General features: G+C 61.2%; 2 protein-coding genes across 11 annotated transcripts in view; one reads left to right on the top strand and one right to left on the bottom strand.

The window, feature by feature from the left end:
* The window catches only part of TSC2 (TSC complex subunit 2), a 37,319-nt gene extending 32,220 nt beyond the window's left edge, over positions 1–5,099 (top strand). The window contains 9 exon segments of the mRNA XM_027117813.1: positions 351–850; positions 1,115–1,190; positions 1,455–1,541; positions 2,470–2,656; positions 2,856–2,995; positions 4,135–4,213; positions 4,283–4,374; positions 4,464–4,562; positions 4,711–5,099. Of these exon segments, the coding sequence (XP_026973614.1) occupies positions 351–850; positions 1,115–1,190; positions 1,455–1,541; positions 2,470–2,656; positions 2,856–2,995; positions 4,135–4,213; positions 4,283–4,374; positions 4,464–4,562; positions 4,711–4,881 (1,431 nt within the window). The 3' untranslated portion in view covers positions 4,882–5,099.
* A 3-nt stretch (positions 5,100–5,102) lies between these two features.
* Positions 5,103–20,496, bottom strand: part of PKD1 (polycystin 1, transient receptor potential channel interacting) — a 47,421-nt gene continuing 32,027 nt past the window's right edge. For 4 of the 10 annotated variants that reach the window (XM_027117807.1, XM_027117803.1, XM_027117805.1 and 1 more), the window contains 24 exons: positions 19,759–19,903; positions 18,919–19,539; positions 18,494–18,650; positions 18,066–18,318; positions 17,767–17,962; positions 16,051–16,221; positions 15,827–15,970; positions 15,520–15,730; positions 15,295–15,421; positions 13,949–14,196; positions 13,554–13,738; positions 13,370–13,463; positions 10,373–10,965; positions 10,089–10,291; positions 9,819–10,013; positions 9,266–9,405; positions 8,790–8,902; positions 8,385–8,532; positions 8,134–8,259; positions 7,691–7,865; positions 7,321–7,611; positions 7,112–7,246; positions 6,732–7,037; positions 5,103–6,636 (listed from right to left, as the gene is read on the bottom strand). In XM_027117807.1, coding sequence (XP_026973608.1) covers positions 6,163–6,636; positions 6,732–7,037; positions 7,112–7,246; positions 7,321–7,611; positions 7,691–7,865; positions 8,134–8,259; positions 8,385–8,532; positions 8,790–8,902; positions 9,266–9,405; positions 9,819–10,013; positions 10,089–10,291; positions 10,373–10,965; positions 13,370–13,463; positions 13,554–13,738; positions 13,949–14,196; positions 15,295–15,421; positions 15,520–15,730; positions 15,827–15,970; positions 16,051–16,221; positions 17,767–17,962; positions 18,066–18,318; positions 18,494–18,650; positions 18,919–19,539; positions 19,759–19,903 — 5,451 coding nt within the window. In that variant the 3' untranslated portion in view covers positions 5,103–6,162. Of the gene's footprint in view, positions 6,637–6,731; positions 7,038–7,111; positions 7,247–7,320; positions 7,612–7,690; positions 7,866–8,133; positions 8,260–8,384; positions 8,547–8,789; positions 8,903–9,265; positions 9,406–9,818; positions 10,014–10,088; positions 10,292–10,372; positions 10,966–13,369; positions 13,464–13,553; positions 13,739–13,948; positions 14,197–15,294; positions 15,422–15,519; positions 15,731–15,826; positions 15,971–16,050; positions 16,222–17,766; positions 17,963–18,065; positions 18,319–18,493; positions 18,651–18,918; positions 19,540–19,758; positions 19,904–20,496 lie in introns of those variants that run through there. The other 6 variants (XM_027117808.1, XM_027117804.1, XM_027117810.1 and 3 more) reach the window with 6 other exon arrangements.

Genomic DNA, 20,496 nt, shown 5'->3' with positions numbered 1-20,496 from the left:
GGCTGTGTTGGGTCTTCGTTGCTGTGCATGGGTTTTTCTCTAGTTGCAGCGAGCGGGGGCTACTCTTGGTTGAGGTGCGCGGGCTTCTCGATGTGGTAGCTTCTCTTGCTGTGGAGCACAGGCTCTAGGCGCATGGGCTTCAGTAGTTGTGGCTCGCGGGCTCTAGAGCACAGGCTTAGTAGCTGTGGCGCACGGGCTTAGTTGCTTCGTGGCATGTGGGATCTTCCCAGACCAGGGCTCGAACCTGTGTCCCCTGCATTAGCAGGAGGATTCTTAGCCACTGCGCCACTAGGGAAGTCCCCTCAGTGGTGCCTCTTGATGAAGATTTTCTTTGGATATACTCTTTGCAGTCATCTTCGACCTCCAGCCAGGAGGAGAAGTCATTCCACGCCGAGGAGTTGGCTGCTGGGGGGATCCCCATCGAGCGGGCCATCTCCTCTGAGGGCTCCCGGCCCTCTGTGGAGCTCGCCTTCCAGCCCTCGCAGCCCCTGAGCAAGTCAAGCTCATCGCCTGAACTACAGACGCTGCAGGACATCCTTGGGGACCCTGGGGACAAGGCTGATGTCGGCCGGCTGAGCCCTGAGGCCAAGGCCCGGTCACAGTCAGGGATCCTGGACAGGGAAGGTGCTGCCTGGTCAACCCCAGGCGAAGAGAGCCAGGGCCAGGGTCCCACCCAGCCTGAGGGTCCCTTGCCTTCCAGCTGTCCCCGCTCCCCCAGTGGGCTGCGGCCTCGAGGCTACACTATCTCTGATTCGGCCCCGTCACGCAGGGGCAAGAGGGTGGAGAGGGACGCCTTCAAGAGCAGAGCTGGGACCTCCAATACCGAGAAGGTGCCGGGTATCAACCCTAGGTGAGCCTCGCCCTCCTGGTGGGAGTGCCCGGATGTTCCCTGTGGGGACGTGGTGCCTGAGGGTCCCAGGACAGAGCAGGCTGGGGTACAGGTCTGCACATCCTCTGCCCCGTGGCTGCTCGGAGCCACAGGAGAGAGTAGCTCCTTGGGTGATGAGGCTCGGGCCCTGCTGCTCTCCACATGGGCTGTGACCGTATTGGCTGAGACCCTGGACCTGGGCTTGTAGCTCCAAGCCCAGCCCCTATCATCTCTCTTCCCCTGCAGCTTTGTGTTCCTGCAGCTCTACCACTCACCTTTCTTCGGTGATGAGTCCAACAAGCCAATCCTTTTACCCAATGAGGTAGGCGGGCCCTCTCTCCCCTCAGGGTCCCCCTGGAGCCTGGCTGGGGGTGCACAGTGGGATGATGCCCCAGGGCTGGGCAGTGGGGGCTATAGCCCAGGCTCGTGGAGGGCTACGGCCTCAGGTCCCCACGGCAGCCTGCGGTAACCTGCCTACGTGAGGAGAGGCCTCTCCTGGACAGGCATTGGGCTGGGGCTTGCTGGGCAGGGCTGGTGGTAGGGGACAGCCTCTGCCCTGGGCTCAGGCAGGGCTCTGTGGCTACAGTCTTTTGAGCGGTCAGTGCAGCTCCTTGACCAGATCCCATCGTATGACACACACAAGATCGCCGTCCTGTACGTGGGAGAAGGCCAGGTGAGGCTGCCAGGCTGGCAGGGGCCAGCCTGCATGCTGGGCAGAGCTGGGCGTCCACCCCACTGGGGCGGGGGGGTCTGGGCCCTTGTCCTCCGCAGAGCTTGGTCACTGCAGGGCCGCTGGAGTGTCGGGTGCCCATTGAGCTCCATGCCAGGGATCCAGGAGTGAGAGTGACAGGTAGTGTGTGAGCACGTGGTGCACGGAGTGGCGAGGACTGAGGAGGAGGAGGAGGTGGCGGGTCCAGGGAGCCTGCGCAGGTGTGAGCGACACGCTTTTCATGTCGCTGATCCGAGGGAGGTGACATGGAGTGCAGACATGGAGTGAAGACGAGGGAGGCGAGCGCACATGCAGGTGGGGGCGGCATAGTGCGCTCCTGGGCCAGCGCAGAGGGGAGGGGTGCCGGGCGGGGTGGGGGCGGTGGGGGCGGGAAGTAGTGGGGCTGTGGTAGGAACTCAGCACCCAGTGAGATGGGAGGGCCTCAGGTGGTTCCAAGCGAAGGGTTCAAGTTGACTCGACCTGAGTCTCAAAAGCACCCTCCGGCTGAGGCTGAGAACTGGCAGAGGTGCGGCAGTGGGTGGAGTGAGAGGCAGGTTGGAGGAGCAGGGACAGAGGGGTGCCGAGGGCTCTGGGTGTGTTCTGAAGCTGAGCTGGCCCAGTTTAGTGACAGGCTAGTTACGAGAGAGTGGGGGAGCGGGGTGACACACCTGGGCAACGACGGGAATGAAGCTGCCTCACCCTGAATGAAGCTTCCTCGCCAAGTCGGGTCGATGGCAGAAGTGGGGCTGTCTGCCCAGCCACACCAGTCACCCCTCCTCTGGGTCCCCAGCAGCAACAAGCCCTTGGGGTCCTGAGAGCCAGGGAGGGGCAGCATGTGGCTGGGGGGTGGCCTGGGAGCAGGTGCCACCGTGCCCCGCTTGTCTCCCTGCAGAGCAACAGTGAGCTCGCCATCCTGTCCAATGAGCATGGCTCCTACAGGTACACAGAATTCCTGACGGGGCTGGGCAAGCTCATTGAGCTCAAGGACTGCCAGCCGGACAAGGTGTACCTGGGTGGCCTGGACGTGTGCGGCGAGGACGGCCAGTTCACCTACTGCTGGCATGACGACATCATGCAAGGTGTGTGCCCTCCCCCGCCCGCTCCTCCCAGCTCCTGCAGGCCCTCAGGAGCCTCCGGAGAAACCTAGCCCTCCTCTCAGGGGCACTGAGGGCTGCACCCACTGCCACCTGTCCTGGCCCCCAGCCTCAGCCTGAGGAGCCCTCACTGGCACCCTGCCTGGGTTGGCGCCACCCCGCTCAGCTCCGCTCCGCCCTGCAGCCGTCTTCCACATCGCCACCCTGATGCCCACCAAGGACGTGGACAAGCATCGCTGTGACAAGAAGCGCCACCTGGGCAACGACTTCGTGTCCATTGTCTACAATGACTCTGGCGAGGACTTCAAGCTCGGCACCATCAAAGTGAGCAAGGGGCCCAAAGGGCAGGTGGGCATGGATCTGGGCCCCAGGCTGGAAGCCGGATCTCTCTGGGCAAGTGCCCCCTGTTCTGTGTTGAGCAGAGATAGCGAGCTTCGCTGGGTCAGCGTTGGTGACATCACGACCCGCTTGTGTAACCCCCTGAGGTGGCGGGCCCCCACCTGGGCCGTGTCCTCTTCTGTGATGAGGACAATACCCGTTGGTTTCCTCTTGGAGCCATGCAGTGCTGTGGGTTTTGTGCGACTGTGCTTGGCGGGTGCACGGCAGGTGGTGGGTACGCAGCGTTTGCTTGTAACAACCCTGAGCCCTGTCCCCCAGTCCGTCTCTCATGTCGTCGCTCAGCGGTTGGGCTGGACCTGGTATCACCCGCTTTCCTAGAGGAAGTCGCTGGGGCTCGAGGTCCCATGGGGAGGAGGCGGGCTCAGTGCAGGTGGCTTGTCACAGGGTGGCCATGTGTGGATGAGCTGCAAGGCCGAGTGGGCAGGTGCCTGGCGCAGCCCAGGGTCTGAGGTGCCAGTGCTCAGGGGCGTTGGGATTTATTCTGAGTGCACTGAGCAGCCTTGCAGGAGGTCACTGAACACAGACCCCCTGAGGTTTGGGGCAGAGACTCTGGTAGAGGCAGGAGTGTCTGGGGAGGCCGAAGTGGGCCTCCTGCATTGTAGAGCTGTTGGGGGGGGGGGCGGGGGACACACACACACACACACACAGACACACACAGACACACACACACAGACACACAAACACACACACACACACCCCCCTCAGAGGGGCCTGAGGTGTGGATGCTCCGTGTGCCATCCTGGGCGGCCCAGGAGCTCCACATGCTACTCTCAACCAACAGTGAGGCAGGTGTCTCCTGGGCAGCACAGAAGCCCTGGGCAGTGTGGAGGGATTGGGAGCTGTGTGACCGTCTGGCTTATGCAGGCTGTACGTGAGGCAGTAGAGGGGTGACAGGGTGGTGGCCCCCAGGCCAGGTGAGAAGTAAGTGTGGGTGTGCAGGTGGCGGCTACATGTGCTGAGTTAGCGAGCATCTAACCAACGAGCCAGCTGCCCTCCTGGGCTAAGTGTGGGGTGGCAGAAAGTGGCCCTTGGTGCTGGGGTGACCCCTGCTCTTGTCCGGGCAGGGCCAGTTCAACTTTGTCCACGTGATCATCACTCCCCTGGATTATGAGTGCAACCTGGTGTCGCTGCAGTGCAGGAAAGGTGAGGCGCGGGGCCAGGTGGGGAGGCACCCGGGGCTCTGAGCCCCACATGAGTGCTGTGTCTCCCCAGACATGGAGGGCCTCGTGGACACCAGCGTGGCCAAGATCGTGTCCGACCGAAACCTGCCCTTCGTGGCCCGTCAGATGGCCCTGCACGCAAATGTGAGCAGAGGTGGCCCCCGGGAGGTGGGTGGGACAGGCCCACAGGTGCCACCTGTGCAGGGCTCACTGTTCTGCCCTCCCCGCCCCAGATGGCCTCGCAGGTGCACCACAGCCGCTCCAACCCCACCGACACCTATCCCTCCAAGTGGATTGCCAGGCTCCGCCACATCAAGCGGCTCCGCCACCGGGTAGGGAGGTTGGGCCATGGGCATGCTGGGCATTGGGGGTGGGGGCGCTCCCTCAGAGACGTGATGGCTGACTGGGGGTGCTGGTATCCAGCCTGGGGAGCATGTGTCGCCCCTTCTGGACTTGCTGCTGAAGCTCCCTCTCCCTCAGATCCGTGAGGAAGCCCACTACTCAAACGCCAGCCTGCCCCTGATGCAGACTCACCCTCCTGGCCATGCCAAGGCCCCCACGCAGGCCCCAGCTGAGTCCACGCCCACCTACGAGACAGGCCAGCGGAAGCGCCTCGTCTCCTCCGTGGATGACTTCACTGAGTTTGTGTGAGGCTGCACGGGGGCTGGTGCCTGGTCCTGTTGGGGCTTTTCTGAGATGCTGAGCACGTGCCTGGGCTCCCCCAGCTGTCACCTGAGCAGCCGTGCTGCCGGACTCTCCCTGCCCCCATGAGGCACACTGGGTGGTATTTATTTGTGCAAATAAAGTGCTGGTGTGGCCCAGGCCTGTGTGCGTGGACACAGACACCGGAGTGGACACGGACACTGGAACGGTCAGTCAACTCATTTATTTGACTTCGTCTGTTGGGTGGGGTGGGATCAAGGCTGTAGCTTTGGCCATGCCCACTGGAGTGGGGAGGGGGCCTGTCAGGCTGCTGTTGGGGACTTGCCCTCAGGAAAGCCTCACATGTGCACTGTCATGCTCACCTCCCCTGGCCCGGGAGCCAGCCCCCGGGGAGAGATCTTTCCCCTTACCCACCCTAGGGCCCCGTGCCATGCACTGGTGCTGCCCCTCACCCAGACCCACCAGCAGGCCTGGGCAGGGGAGGAGAATAAGGCCATGGTGGTGACAAGAAGGGCCCGGGGTGGTTACACCCCTCCAACCGTCCTCTCTGCCCAGCACCTGCCCAAGGCCAGACTTGGAGCCAAGAAGTAGCTGTTGCTTCCCTAGCCGTGTGGGCAGGTGTCTGGGGAGGGAGGCCAGCTCTGCAGTCCCAGCTCCCCCTTAAGGTGGGTGACAGTGGGCACAGGCTGTTTCAGCCACCAGGCCCCTTGGCCCTATTGAAAAATAAAAGCGACGTACAAAAATATATACATTTTAACCCCACATAAATTACTGACAGACAATAGACACACAGCGGCAGCTGGAGGTGAATGCACTCAGCAGGGGGACAGAGGAGGTAATAATTTAGGGAGGAGGATGACAGGAGGTGCAGGTTCCATCCCCCATAGCCTGGATCCTTAGCAAGGGGGAGATGTCTGCCCAGGAGGTGGGGCCGGGCACAGCCCGCTGTACCTGAGGACTTGGGAAATAAATTAGCATCTCAGAGGCCGGGCACTCAGTCCAATACTGTTGTGTCCTCCCACAGGGAACTGGGGAGGGGACCCTGGGTCCTAGCTGGCCACGCGGCCTCTTTAAAGTGCTGAAGCCCACAGAGAGACACAAGTGCTGCCTGCTCTCTGGGGGACCTGCGTGCAGCTGTTCTGCCTGGCCTGAAACCTCGAGGGTGGCAGAAGGTAATAATACTGAGCGGTGTCTGCTCTGGCTCTGAGGGGCCAGAGTGAAGCCACAGGCCCACCCCAGAGAAGAGGCATGAGCCCAGATCCCCTGGGACTAAGTGCTGCTGGGGTGGATCTTGTTCTTGGCCCGCAGGGATGCCCTGCTGGGGCCTATAGCCAAGCCAACGCCTCCACTGACCCGGACAAGGCGGCTGGGCAGGACTGGCCTCAGGCCTGGGGAGGGGCTAGGGGGAGGTGAGGCTGTGGGCCCGCTGCTCCTGCGGCCATGCAGGCTCTGCAGCCGCTGCTCCAGCTGGTAGACATCCTCCGTGGCCTGGTTGAGTCGGTCAAACTGGGCGAGTAGGGCCTCAAACACGGCTTGGAGACGGGAGGGCTCAGGTTCGGGCTCCCCTCGGGGCCCTGGCCGGCCCAAGCCCACGCTCAGCCCATCCAGCTGGCTGGAGGAGGTGGAGGGGCGGGAGGCGTCGGAGCCTCCGCTGGGTGGGGGCACATCCGGAGAAGACTTGGAGCCCCTGGATGAGCGGGAGGGCAGGGGCTCCATCCCTTCAAAGCGGACTTTGTGGCGGAACTGGGGGCGGCACAGGGGCTCGGTCAGTCCGGCTGCGCCCTGGGCTCAGCTGGGCCCAGGGTGCGTCCCTCTCCCCCCCACTGGGCCGTACCCACCTCCTTGACTTTGCTGAAGCCCATCCAGAGGCGCAGCCGGCGCAAGAACAGTTCCACCATCTCGTAGTCCTGCGGCTCCCAAGCTGGGCGGTACAGCTCCCCACGCAGAGCGTGGTACCGCCACCGCAGGAGGACTGCCCCCAGCCTCAGGGCACCCCACAGCCGCAGGGCCCAGAGCCCCGTGCATAGCACAGGGGACAGGCGCCAGGACTCCGCAGGGCACAGGGCAGGACCCCCAGCCTCGGGACACAGCACCAGGAGGGCCCGGGCAGCGCTCCGAAGTGAGTCCACGCAGGAGGAGACCAACTGTGGGGAAGGCGGCATGAGTGAGGCGCGGCCTGGGCTAAACCACCCTCTCCGATGGCCCCACTGGCACCTACCAGGACAGCCAGTTGCGCGTAGGCCACGGCGAGCACCACCAGGCCTAAGGCCGCCCCCACGAGCTCTGGCAGGGCCCGGCACAGCGTCTTGCCGAAAACCGACCACTGGCGCACAAAGCGCAGCTGCTGGGCAGCCTGTGGACAGAGGGCGTCAGCCGACCGACCCCGCCAACGCCGGCTCGCCCCGGGCACACCGGCCCGACACTCACCTTGACCAAAAGCAAGAAGAGCAGCGAGGCGGTCAGGCCGCGGGCCACGGCGCTCAGCTGTGCCACCTGCTCGAAGCTGGTAAAGCGGCGCGGGCGGCCGCGCAGGAAGCGGGTCCACTGGCGGTCAGCGGCGCCCAGCTGGGCCAGGCGCACCAGCGCTGCAGCCGCCGTCAGCGCCACCAGCAGCCACCGCGCCCAGGTCCCAGGCCGCGTGGCGCGCGCACGCCCCTCCCTGCGCCAGGCGCCCACCTCAGCCGCGGAGAAGTACACAGCGAAGAGCAGCAGGCTCACCTGTGGGGGCGGGGCCGGGGAGGGGTCAGGACAGGGGCGGGGCCATCCGGGGCCGGGGCGGGGCCGGGGCGGGGCCTACCGAGGTGAGCAGCGGCAGCGAGAGGCCGGCGCTAAGGCGCCGCAGCGCGAACGGGCGGACGCTGAGCGCCGCTACGGCGTGTCCGGCCGCCGGGAACTCCAGGCGCAGCGTGACGGCGGCGTGCAGCCCCACCGCCGGGCTGTAGTGCGTGAGCTCCACGAACACTGCACGGCTCCTGCGCGGAGGGCCCGGAGTCAGACGGGGTGGGAAGGAAGGGGACGCGCCAGGAGAAGCCGATGCGCTCGCAGAAGAGGCTTGGGGTCAGGTTGTTGGGAGGGTGAGGCGTGCACTGGGGAGGCCGCGGGGCTGCAGGCGGGCTCGCTGGGCTCCTTCAGGGGATGATAAGAAGCAGCGAAGCTGGGCGCAGGAGTGAGCCAGCCCGCAGATGTGACCGATGTGCACAGTGGGCGGGGTTCGGGAGGGGCTGAGGGCAGGGCGCCCACCTGTTGTCGATCCAGTTGTGCAGCTGCAGGAAGCCCAGCTGCGCGCGGCTCTCTTCCAGGCTGGGCCCCAGCTCCTGCACGTAGCCCCCGCTGTCATACACGGCACAGGAGCCCCAGTACCAGACGCTGCCAGGGAGGAGGACAGTGTCAGAGCCGGCGCCATGCAGAACGTGGGAGTGGGCTGGAACGAGGGGCTCCTCTGGGGAACTCCCCCTGCCCCCTGGGCACCCTGACCTGCCCTCCGTGCTCACCCCAGCAGGTCTGGCGCCGAGTAGGCCCACATCTCAGAGCCGTTGTGGGCAGCACTCCCCCAGCCAATGCCGTAGTCGCTGGTGCTGAAGCCCCCTGAGGCTGCTAAGCACGTAGGGGCCCCTGAGCCAGGCGGGTCCAGGCAGAGCGCTGAAAGCAGAGGGCTGGGGAATGAGCCCGGCCAAACCAGGAGCATTGACTGTTCACCAGCCTCCTAGGCTGAGCTCTATGGGATCTCACCGAACCCTCCCAGCAGCCCAGAAGATAGATGTCACTGTCTCACCTACACATCGAGAAACTGAGGCAGGGAGGTCACCCAGCTAAGGGAGTTGGAACCAGACCCTGGCCAAAGGCTTCTCTTTGGAAAAAAGGATGGGTAAGTGGCAGGGTGCCCCACCCCAGCTCACCTTCCTGTAGCCGCACCTGCCGCAGTCGTGGAGGCCCCAGCTCTGGTCTCGACGGGTTCCCGTGGATGTAGGGGAGCAGCACGTGGGACATCCACGGCCAGAACTCATCAGACCTGACCACACCAGACAGAGTCACATGCTCCATCCTTCAGCTTCCGGTACCCACCAGAGGTCAGAGGCCCAGACAGCATTGCTACTGCAGCCCCGGCCCAGCCAGGGGGAGGCGGCCAGTGCTACCCCAGGGGACGAGGCACAACCTGGTTCCTCAGCCAGGGTGTTGAGCAGTATCTGTGGTCTCTACCCATTGTCAGCAACACCCACTCCAGTTCTGACAACCAAAAATGTATTGAGGTACTTCCCGATATCCCCTAGGGGCTGGGTTGGACCAAGGGCAGGATCAAGGTGGACCCTGGTCAGCATCAGCACCACCCTGGCCAAAAAGACAGACCTGTGCCTGCATATCGGGGCGTCCATACCGGGTGATGGCCAGGAAGGCCTGGCTGTCCAGCTCCTGCTTGATGGCGCTCTGCAGGCGGTAGGCATGGTCGTGGCACGAGGTGTCCCCATAGTTGGCCAGCAGCGTCACCAGCAGGAAGAACATGTATACCAGAAGGCCCTGGGGGGCAGGGACGACCCGGAGTCAGCCGAATCCTGCCTGCCCCCACCCCACCCGTGACAGAGCAGGGCTTCCGGATGCTGGGCAGCAAAGTGCCCACAGCCAGGGGGCCTTGTGCTGAGAGCCAGGCCTGGGGGCAGACGTGGTCCGTGAAGGCCAAGAAGCCGCACCAGGGCCCAGTGAGGCCAGGAAGGAGCAGGCATTTGAGTTGGGCAGGAGGATGGGCCAGGAGGTGATAGGAGGGAGTTGGGGCGGGGGCTGCAGAGCCCTACACCACCTGCTAAAGGGCCTTTGGTGGTCAGAAAGAGGGTGCAGGTGAGACTTTTGAGAAAGGCAGGACCTCCTGGAAGATGCTGTCCTGGCCAGGAGGCCAGAGAGGGAGGGCAGGCGCTGGCTGCGTGGCCTGAGCTCACCCTCAGCATCCTGTGCAGCCTCTTGACCTTTCGGGCTTCCTCCTTTGCCAGGAAGAGCGCAAAGCCATGGGGTGGCCGCACACGGGGCACACGCTCGCTCACGGGCGTCACGGCCGGGCTTTCCACCAGCGTATCATCCTCATCAGGGTGCAGCCGCTTGGCCACCAGTGAGAAATACAGAGCTTCCAGCAGGACCTGGACCAGGGCTAGCATCAGAGGGGCCCATGGGTGCCAGAGGCTGGCAGCCTGGCCCCCCTGCATCCCACTTACCTTGAGTGGCTCCCAGCAGAGGAACGAAGCCAGGAAGCTGGAGCTGCTTGAGAGGAGCCACATGACAGACACGCTGGGGGGGAAGCCAGCGCCGACCCACCCTGACACCCCCACGGCCATGGCCACCAGGAGCAGGCTGAGCCCGTGGGCCAGGGGCGCACACCAGGCCGGCAGCAGTCGTTTCCGCAGACCCTCCACCAGCCCTGGGGAGGCAGACACAGACAGGTCACCAGCAGCACAGAGGAAGGGGTGGGGAGGGCCAACCTGGGGATTCGGGAGCGCACCTGTCCTGGACAGCTCTGCCGGCTGGGGCTGCTCCCACGTCAGGCTTGGGCTGGGCAGCCCCCTCTCCCCTGGCAGTATCAGCGTCTGATTCCTCTCACCAGGGGCACTGCACCTGAGGCACAGGCAGAGCAGCCAGCACTCACCTGTCGGCCCACATGCCACCCAAGGCGCGGCCAGCCCACCTCTCTGGGTCCATCCATTCCCTTCTCCTGGTCCATGGAGAGAGAGGACACTGCCCCAAGCCAGGTGGAGATGGTGCTGAAGGCCAGAACACCACTGGTCACTCTGGGGAGGGGCCAGGTCACCTCCTCCGGGACCCGGTCCTCGCCTCACATCACTGTGACCTGTTGCCCCTCCGTCCTGCCACCGCTCCAGCAGCCATCGCCCCCCACAGCGCCACCATCCGGCCTCCAGCCTGGTCCCCCAGCCTGATCTCTGTGCCAGCACACCAGGCCTCGCTGCACGCGAAACCAAAGACCGGCTTCTGGACAAGGAAACGTACGTGTGTCTTTCACATGCCGAGCTGCCTGTCTCTCCCGGCGCCACCCGACCTGACCTTCCGGGCTCCAGAGCTGCTACAGAGACAGGGCAGCTACAGGAGCCAGAGCAGAGAGGAGAGAAGGGGGAGAAAGAAAAGAGGGAAGATGGTGACAGCCATGAACTGGGGACAAAGTGCACACACTTAGCAGCGGGTCTGCACCACTGTGCCCTGAAGAGAATGGACCTCCAGACACGCCTGCCGCTGAGTGGCGGCAAACCTTTCTGGTTTTGTGCGTCTCCCAGGGAATAAAAGGCATTATGGCTTCTGGAGGTGGGACAGCACAGAGAGAACAGACATGAATATACAGGACACACTTTTCTCTTGAAATGGATTTTTCTGATTATAAAAGTAGCATAAACTATTTGTAGAAAATAGATTTCCATCATGCAAGGAACAGCAGTGTTAATAGTTATTTCTAGTCCTTTTTCTCTATGTGTGTTTACATTTTACATGCAGATAGAAACAAGTCGTATCGGGATCAGTGGTTCAGCTAGAATACATAGAGTTTGACATTTGACTCTAAGCTGCAGGAGAGCAAAGGCTATGTCTGATTGGGTTCGCTGATTCCTTCGGTCACAACCAGGATGACGTCCCCTAACTAGATGCCAGGCCCTGCTCTACGCACTGAGACGAGCACAGTCCGTGTGCATGTCATGTGCACGTGCTGGTGGGGGAAGCAGACAGAAAGCATAAGCGAAGCAGGGGAGGACACGGAGACAGAAGCCTGTTTCTGCCCTGCACGAGCACGCGCCCACATTCCTGTGCCTTTTACATTATTTACACGGGGCAGGAAGGAAGGCTCTGATCAGGAAGTATCTGAGAGGAGACCTGAAGGAAGTAGAAGGTGAGGCTCCTGTCTTGGGAAGAACCCTCCAGGCAGAGGGAGCAGCAAATATAAAAGATGAGGACAGAAGAGCAACGGAAGCCACAGCCAAAGGAAGTGGGTGACGGAGGTGGCAAGAGAGGGACAGGGAGGGGGTGGGGCCAGATCAGGTGTGGTTGGGGGAGCATTGTGAGGACTGTGCCCAGTTGCAGCAGGTCACCTGCGGGATGGCCCCAGTGATGCTTTCCTCCTAACCAAGAGGATACTGTGGAAATGATTGTGTGTGAATAAGGGGCTGGGCCACAAAGGACACTATGGCTTCCACCTCGTTCTCCTGGACCACTCACTTTGGTCGCCATGTTGTGAGGACGCTCAAGCAGCCTAGTGCTGAGGTCCAGATGGTGAAGAGCTGAGGCCTCCCACCAACAGCCCATACCAATGTGCCCCCCTCCCCACCCCAGGAGGGCAGTGGCAGGGTCTGCTGCAGGGAGAAGGAAGGTGAGCTGTAAGGAAGGAACAGGACTCTGCTGAGTCAGCCCTGGAATGGTCCAGGCAGAGGATGATGTTTGGATGGTAGGTGCAAGGGCAGGTGGAGAGAAGGTCAGATTCCGAATCTGGAAAGTAGCAGACAGAATCTGTTAAAGGCTTGTGTGAGGAAGTACTTGAAAAGAGAGGAGTCAAGAATGAATCTAAGAGTTTTGTCTTGGTTGGTCCAAGAGTGCACCTGCCCTTTCCTGAGACATCTCGTGTTGCTGTGCGAGTCTGTGCTGCCCTGGACACTCATGTGGAGAAGTTGCTTACTGGCAGGTGGATGTCTGGACCTGGGTGTCAGGGAGGGCTCTGGGCTGGAGATGGTGGGGTGGTCAGCTGCTAATTACTACCAGGGCTTCCTCATAGCATAGGTTTCCAAATTGATTGGCAATTCCTTCATTAAAATTCTATCACGGCATGGTTATCTGTCTTCATTAAACAAATTGAGAAGCTTTACCTTTTTCTCTGTGTTCTGGGAAAGTTCGTATATCTCAGTAATTTTTGGTTGCTTGAAAATTAGAATAGTTAGAAGGAATGGAAATACGGATATTAAAGTAGGTACACATGAGAAAAGAGGTATGAGGTAATTCTATGTGAATCTTTGTTATTAAATTGGAAACCAGCCAAGAAGTTGAGACATTCTTAAAAACATAAAACTGAAGGGAATTCCCTGGCGGTCCAGTGGTTAGGACTCGGCACTTTCACTGCCAGGGCCCAGGTTCAATCCCTGGTCAGAGAACTAAGCCCCACCGTGCGGCCAAAAAAAAAGAAAAGAAAAACCATGAAATTGAAATAGAGTCAAAAGGAAAAACATTAACTATTTAAAAGGCTGCAACGACCCTGCATCATGGCAGGTTCTGCCATCCTCACACTGGTGGCCTTTTGTTACTCAAACATCCCTCCCTCCTGCCACCCTAAAGGGAACACTGGCTGGGCCCTGGTGACCCCACGAGGTCTTTCAACAGATGAGGGACTCTGAGGCCTAACAACTTCGCCCCAGCCCCACACTGGCTGGACAGCACGAGGGCAGGCCCAGACAGGGAGCAGGGTTACTTGGCTGGGCTCCCTGCTGCCCCCCACCCCCAGGAGCTGGGCACTCACAGGCCAGCGAGCAGATCTGTTTCTCCTTGAGTGTCCTGGGTGGGGGCCAGGCTGCCAGCCCCTTCAGCCAGGATCTGCCGGATCAGGTCTTCATCTGGAGGGAGCAAAATGTGTCAGCCCTGGAGCCTTCCCTCCTCCTGGGGGGAGCTGGGGGACACCACCCTCCCCACCCCTGCTCACCCACCTGAAGCTGAGAAGTATTTGGCAGGTGAGGAGGGGCTGACCAGGGAGAGACTGTCATCCTCCGGGCCCGGCGTGCGGCCCATCCGGCCCCGGGCCAGCCGCTGCAGGGTGCTGCCCATGACGGACGGGTCACTCAGCAAGTCTGGCCAACTGAGGGTGCCTTCGCTGGATGGCCAGCACACCAGGCTGCAGGCGACAGGTCAGCAAGGGGAGCCCAGAGGACGCGTCTGCACACATACCCAACCCAAGTCCCATCACACATGGACATGCGGTGCTGCTGAGCAAAGACTCCCGGGACAGCCCCACGACACACGGACGAGGACACGTGACGCGGCACATGCGAGGCGCAGCTGACCTACAGGAGAAATGGCTCACGTTTCCTCTAGAGACCCCCACCTTTTAGAATCCTCCACAAATAAGTCATGTTTCATTTGTCCAGCAAAGGCCTGTTGAGAAGCACAGAGGAAACCTGATTCCAGGCTGCCCAGAACACGACCCCATCCGGGCAGGCCCTGGGGAGCCCGCACCTCAGCGCCGAGTCCTGGGAAGGCAAGTACGGAGCTGTCCAGCACAGATGAGTCCAGGCAGCTGTCCATGTCCAGCGCCTGCGGCCCTGCTGGTGTGGGGCTCGGGCCCCCGGCCACCTGCAGGAGAGGCAGGCGGTCAGTGGGAGGCAGCTTGGGCCCCTGCTGTGGGGAGGCATGCTCGCTCCTGGCAGGCAGAGTCTAGAGCAGTGCTCTCCTGGAGAATGTTCTAGATGCACACATTCTACACCTTCATTGTCCATCACAGGAACTACCTGCCACATGCCAATGAAGAACACCTGAAGTGTGGCTGGTGTAATGGAGAAGCTGAAGTTTTAATTTTATCTAATTTTAATCAATTTAAATATAAACAGCCAGGGACTTCCCTGGTGGCACAGTGGTTAAGAATCCGCCTGCCAATGCAGGGGACACAGGTTCGATTCCTGGTCCGGGAAGATCCCACATGCCGCAGAGCAACTAAGCCCGTGTGCCACAACTACTGAGCCTGTGCTCTAGAGCCCGTGAGCCACAACTACTAAGCCCGTGTGCCACAACTACTGAAGCTTGTGTGCCTAGAGCCCACGCTGTGCAACAAGAGAAGCCACTGCAATGAGAAGCCCGTGGACCAAAACGAAGAGTAGCCCCCACTCGCCGCAACTAGAGAAAGCCTGCACACAGCAATGAAAACCCAACGCAGCCAAAAAAAAAAAAAAAATATATATATATATATATATGTATAAATATACACACACACACAGATATATATAAAAACAGCCACATACGGGAAATTCCCTGGCAGTCTACTGGTTAGGACTCCGTGCTTCCACTGCAGAGGGCGTGGGTTCGATCCCTATTTGGGGAACTAAGATCCTGCATGCCCCATGGCATGACCAAAAATTTAAAAAAAAACAAAAAAAAAACCCTGCCCCCCCCCCAAAAAAAACCCAGCCACATACAGCTAAGGATGTCCATTCTGGGTTCCTGGGGGAAATGCTACTTGTCATGGTATATGACCCTTTCTTATGAGACATGGGCATCAGCCAGTTCCCCAGCCAGTCCTGTTTGCTTCAGTGGTGTCAGCAGTGACCCCTGTTCACTGACCCCTGTTCTGACACCCTGCATCTCTCCCCTGGCTCCTGACCCCTCTCTGGCTGCTATACTGAACAGCACAGCCCTTGGCAGGGGCAGCCGTGCCCATGCTCCAGGAGCCCCACCCACCTTGCTCCGGGACATCCGGAAGAGGAACAGGATGGCCAGGTAGACGGGGTAGACAACCAGGCTGGACACCAGGCCGACGGCGATGGTGTCGATGCTCAGTGGGATCAGACTGGACGCGGGCCTCACACTGTGGCAGGAGAGGAGAGACGGGCCGGCTTGCGGGGTGGGGCAGGAGGGGTTGGGGGTTGGGCAGAGAGAGGGCGTGCCGACCCCCACAGCACCCACCTGTAGGTAGCATCTCCCACAGCACCGTACCACACGGCGTTGGCACCCAGGAAGAGGCAGATGAGGAGGACGCAGCACGTGGCTCGCTGGACACGTGTAAAGCGGCTCCGAGGTGGCCGGTCCCACATGGAGAGCCAGACATGTTTGTCAAAGAAGCCGCGCTGCAGTTCGGCCACCAGGAGGCGCTGGAACCGCTGCAGGGCTACATCACCTGGGCGGGGACAGGAGGGCTTCAGGAGATCCCAGGGCCAGGCGCCCCAGCCCCCCACCCCCACCCCATGGCCCCGCCACCGGGGCAGGGCCTTACTTGCCGCCAGCACCTCCTTCTCCACCAGGCCCCCGTTGGCCTCCGTCTCCACTGACAGCCAGTCGTTGACCAGGAAGAAGGTGCTGCGGGCGTTCTGCAGGTCCCTGACGATGATGTGCTGCAGGAACCAGGCGGGGCTCAGCCCTGCAGAGGGGAGGGGCAGGGTGGTCAGAGCTGGGTGGGGCAGCAGGGGGGTGGGGGCGGCAGCAGCGGGGCCCCCAGACCTTTGTTGTCATGCCACACGCGGATCTTCCACACGCTGCCCAGGCTGTGTGGGGTGGCGATCTGGAAAATGTCCAGGCTGTTGCGGTGGAAGGCTCCGTCCCCATCCAGGTGCCGGTGGCCGCTGCGGCTGTCCGCCCCGTACAGCATGATGCCCACATGAGCTGTGGTCCCTGAAGGACGTAAGAACAGGGGGCAGGACTCTGGGTTTGCCGCCCACCAGACATTGACCCCGGGCGGGTCTGCCCTGACAACCTTCCTTCGACAGGCACAGGCAGCCCCCACCCTGTGGCTCTGATACAAATGGATCTCAGTCGCCTCAAACCATTAAATGAACGGCCCCCAGTGACACAATTCAAATGCCAGTTGTGGTGGTGCCTTAACTACGAGTAACAGCGTGGAACGTGAAGGTGGCTGCCAGCCTTCAGTCCGCTACACAAGAGATGCATGTCCTGATGGGTGACATCACCTCTCCCAGAGGCTGCTGGTGACCAGTCACCATACACCTCTCAGTCCCCACACGGACCACCAAGTGCACAGCAGTGTTGCCCCATGTCCCCAGTGATAAACCTACACGACGTTTTATAAAAGTGGGTCATCAACACAGAGGACCAAAAAAAATTTAAAAACTAAAAATAAGGGGCTTCCCTGGTGGCGCAGTGGTTGAGAGTCCGCCTGCCGATGCAGGGGACACGGGTTCGTGCCCCGGTCCGGGAAGATCCCACATGCCGCGGAGCAACTAAGCCCGTGTGCCACAACTACTGAGCCCACGTGCTGCAACTACTGAAGCCTGCACACCTAGAGCCCGTGCTCCACAAGAGAAGCCACCACAGTGAGAAAGAAGCCCACGCACTGCAATGAAGAGTAGACCCCCACTCACCTCAGCTAGAGAAAGCCTGTGCAAGCAGCAACGAAGACCCAACGCAGCCAAAAAAAATTTTAAAGATAAAAGAGAGAACCAAGTGACAAAGATGAAAGCACAGCATAGAAATGAAAAATGGTACCAAGGAAGCGAAATTTGCATCAAAGGCAAACACACGACTGAAGAAACAGCCGACCACGGGGCCACTGTCGCTACCGCTGCCCCAGGGGCTCTGGAGAGGCCGTCGCTGACAGCAAACTCACCAACATGAGTGAGAGCAATCGTTGAGACAAAAAGGATGAAGACGTCACATAGCAATGGATGCCGGCAAAAACTTCACGTGGCAAGAACTCTCAGAGGTACTTCACAGAGAGGAGAGCATGACAAGAGGTCGGCAGCAAAGTGTCCGCTGGCCGAGGCACAAAGATGCCCCCTCGGGTGGCAATTACAGATGAGAAGGCAAGTGCTGCTCAAACTACTCTTGGTAAGTTTCCCACAAAGAAATAAGGCACTTTAGTTCTCAGCGTCTAACGCTTTATGTTACACTGTACTAACTCCACATCATCAAGTTACTTTCCACATTTTTAACCAAAATTCAAGAGCTTTTGATGTCTTGAAAACAATCTTTTCACCAGGACGACTTATTACCATTTAATAATCATTTCCCACACCAATCGTCAGGCTGTTCCACCCGGCTGCGCACGTCAGCGGCTGCCCACAGGGACTACGAGCCCACTGCATGCCCACAGGTGCAGATGAACGAGCTGCTGCTTGGCACAGCCATGGTGACCCAAACCCCTGCTGGAAGCCACCCCTCTATTACAAGAGTCCCCATCAGGAAGGCAGCCCCCCTCACCTGAGCCCCGGCCCCAGCCGGTCTTGACCAGGATCTCATACTTGAAGCGACCCCCCTTCCCACAGAACGGGATGACGCGGACCCGGCTGATGTCCAGCTGGTCCAGCTTACGCAGGATCACAGCCGTGACCGCGTAGGTCACCAGGCACACAGTGCACGTCAGCAGGACGATGTAGTTCACGCTTGAGGCTGGCTCCTAGGGAGACAGAGCCATCAGGCCCCAGGGGCGCAGCCCAGCCCTCGCCTGCTCAGGGCGGAGCTGGGGCTCCCCCGAAGTCCAAGGATGCAGCACCACTCACGGGGAAGATGAAGTGGACGTGGCTGGGAGGCACAAAGAGACTGGCACCGAAGGCGGTGAGGTGGCGGGTGAGGCAGACAGCCTGGCTGGGTGAGGTCTCCTCTAGGGGCACGAGGCCCTCTGTCCGCCATGCCATCTCCTTCTCGCTGAAGTACTGGCAGAGGGACGTGTACAGACCCACGGACACCTCCAATGCTGACCATCGGAAGTGGCTGGTCAGGTTCAGGTAGTAGCTAGCGCCCAGATCTCTGGTCCTGGGAGAATTGGGGGTGTCATGGCCAGACCTGGCCTGGCCCGCTCCCCAAACCCCACAGGGAGCCCCTGGGCCCTGGCACGTACGGATCCGACCATGTCCACCTGCCCTCAGAGATCAGCCCCACCCCGCCAACAAGTCCCACTGCTCCCAGGTCCAGGGCAGGATGTGCTCACCCCGGGGCGATGAAGAAGGTGTAAGGCCTGTGGTCGTCGCCTGCCAGGACCTCCAGGCTGATCCTCCTGCTGGCTGAGCAGTTGTGCTCGTTGGGCCAGGGCATAGCGTGCAGGTAGGCGGCCAGGTAGGGCTCAGGCTCCTCTGGCAGGTAGTGCTCTGCGGGTGGCATGTGCAGGCTCAGACCCCTGCTCGGGCAGCTCACACACCCCAGGGGACAACCCCAGAAGCCCTCCCCAGCCACCCCACTGTCCTCCAGCCAGGCCCCCAGGGCTCCACGAAGCAGGAGACAGACTTTACCGAAGGCCACGAGTTGGGGGTGCCCGCGAGAAACACCTGTTCACCTGGCCACCCCACTGCCCCACACAGGCTGGGCCACAGGAGGGAAGAGGAGGCCGCCCACCGAGGGCCCCGCCATGCCACGCACCGTTCAGCACCATGAAAGTAAGCTGCAGGTGAAGCCCGGCCTCAGGGTTGCTGTTCTCGGGGGTGACCACGACACTGACTGAGGCCTGGGGCTGGACGATAGCGGAGCCAGCAGGGATGCGGTGACCCTGGGCAGCTTGGTCTGAGTTGTTGGGCACCTTCACGGTGATGGCGCGCTCTGAGGCCAGCTGCCCAATGGGGATCTGGGTGCCGGCCTGTGTCTGGAAAGCCATGGACGCCACCTTGGTGGAGACAGTGTAGTTGCTGATGTAGCCAAAGGGGAAGGGGTTGGAGTCGACGAGGAGGATGAGTTGCACTACATCACTGAGGTTGGACAGGGCCCCGCTGAAGGCTGTGGGGATGGAGAAGTGGCAGCCGGGGCCCGAGGCGTCGCCCTGGCACAGCAGATTCAGTGGATCCGAGCGCTTGCCCTGTGCCACGATCTCTTCACCCGCCAGGGTCAGGGGCTCCTCGTTGAGCACACGGGAGCGCATGAGGATACCCATGAGGGCCGATGAGAGCTGGTAGGCCCTGGATGCCACCAGTAGTGACGGCGGCTCTGCCCCCAGCTCCGAGGGCTGTGGGCCCTGCACGTCCGAGCTGGCCAGGTGGATGAGGTCACCTACGGATAGGAGAGATTAGGCGGAGAAGTGGGGAGAGGGATCATGGGGAAAGGTTGGGGGGAGAGGTCCGGTTTGGGGAGAGGTCTGGTGGGGGGAGAGGTGGCAGAGAGGTTGGGGGAGAGGTTGGAGGGAGAGGTCCGGTGGGGGGCAGAGATTGGAAGGGGGGTAGAGGTGGGGGAGAGGTGGGGGAAGGTCCGGGGAGCAGCAGGCGCCCACACCTGTGATGTTGAGGATGCTGTCAGCAATGGCAGTGGGCGTCCCAGTGCCCGCAGCGGTCTCAGCCTGCAGGATGCGCATCATGCCCTCTAGCTTGTGCAGTGTCTTCTTCAGGCACGAGCGGCACACGAATTCCCAGCTGGACACCTGCAGGGAGCCCATCACCATGTCCAGCCCCACTCCAGCCCAGCTGACCCAGGCCAGGTAGGGGCCACTCAGCAGCAGCTCCCCCCACTTCTGTCCCTCAGCCCAGCTTGGCTCCGCCATGCTCGCTGTGATCCTGGAGCAGCCTCTGTGACAGCGGCCTCCCCACCTCCGTGGAGCCGTTCCAAACCACCTTTCATGTTGCAGCTGGAAAATCCATGCCAAACACGGCTACACCCATGGGCATCTCTGCCAGGAGCCCTTCAGTGGCTCTTCCCCACACACAGGCAGAGTTCAAGGTAACGTGGCCCCAATGGCCACCCCGGCCACACACACAGCCAAGTAAGCCATGTCACAGACAGGGCGACCCCCACCCAGAAAACCTTCCCCTCCCTTCTCCTCCACAAGGCCTCGGCAGCAATCCCCTGCCACCCTGAGCACAGTCCCCTCCCCGCCGTCAAGACAGAGCCCAGCCCAGCCCGGCTGCTGAGTCCTAGGCGAGGGTGGCGGAGTCAGGTGTAACCACAGGCCCACAGGCGAGAGTACAAAACAGCCTCGCCCCTCCCCACACCTGGGCCTTGTGCCCTGGACCCCCG

Source organism: Aethalodelphis obliquidens, unplaced genomic scaffold (genome assembly GCF_003676395.1).
Source record: "Aethalodelphis obliquidens isolate GAN/ISIS:26980383/991018 unplaced genomic scaffold, ASM367639v1 scaffold18, whole genome shotgun sequence".
Taxonomy (NCBI): domain Eukaryota; kingdom Metazoa; phylum Chordata; class Mammalia; order Artiodactyla; family Delphinidae; genus Aethalodelphis; species Aethalodelphis obliquidens.
The sequence above is the reverse complement of the archived record's forward strand: the minus strand, read 5'-3'. Positions and strand labels throughout refer to the sequence as shown.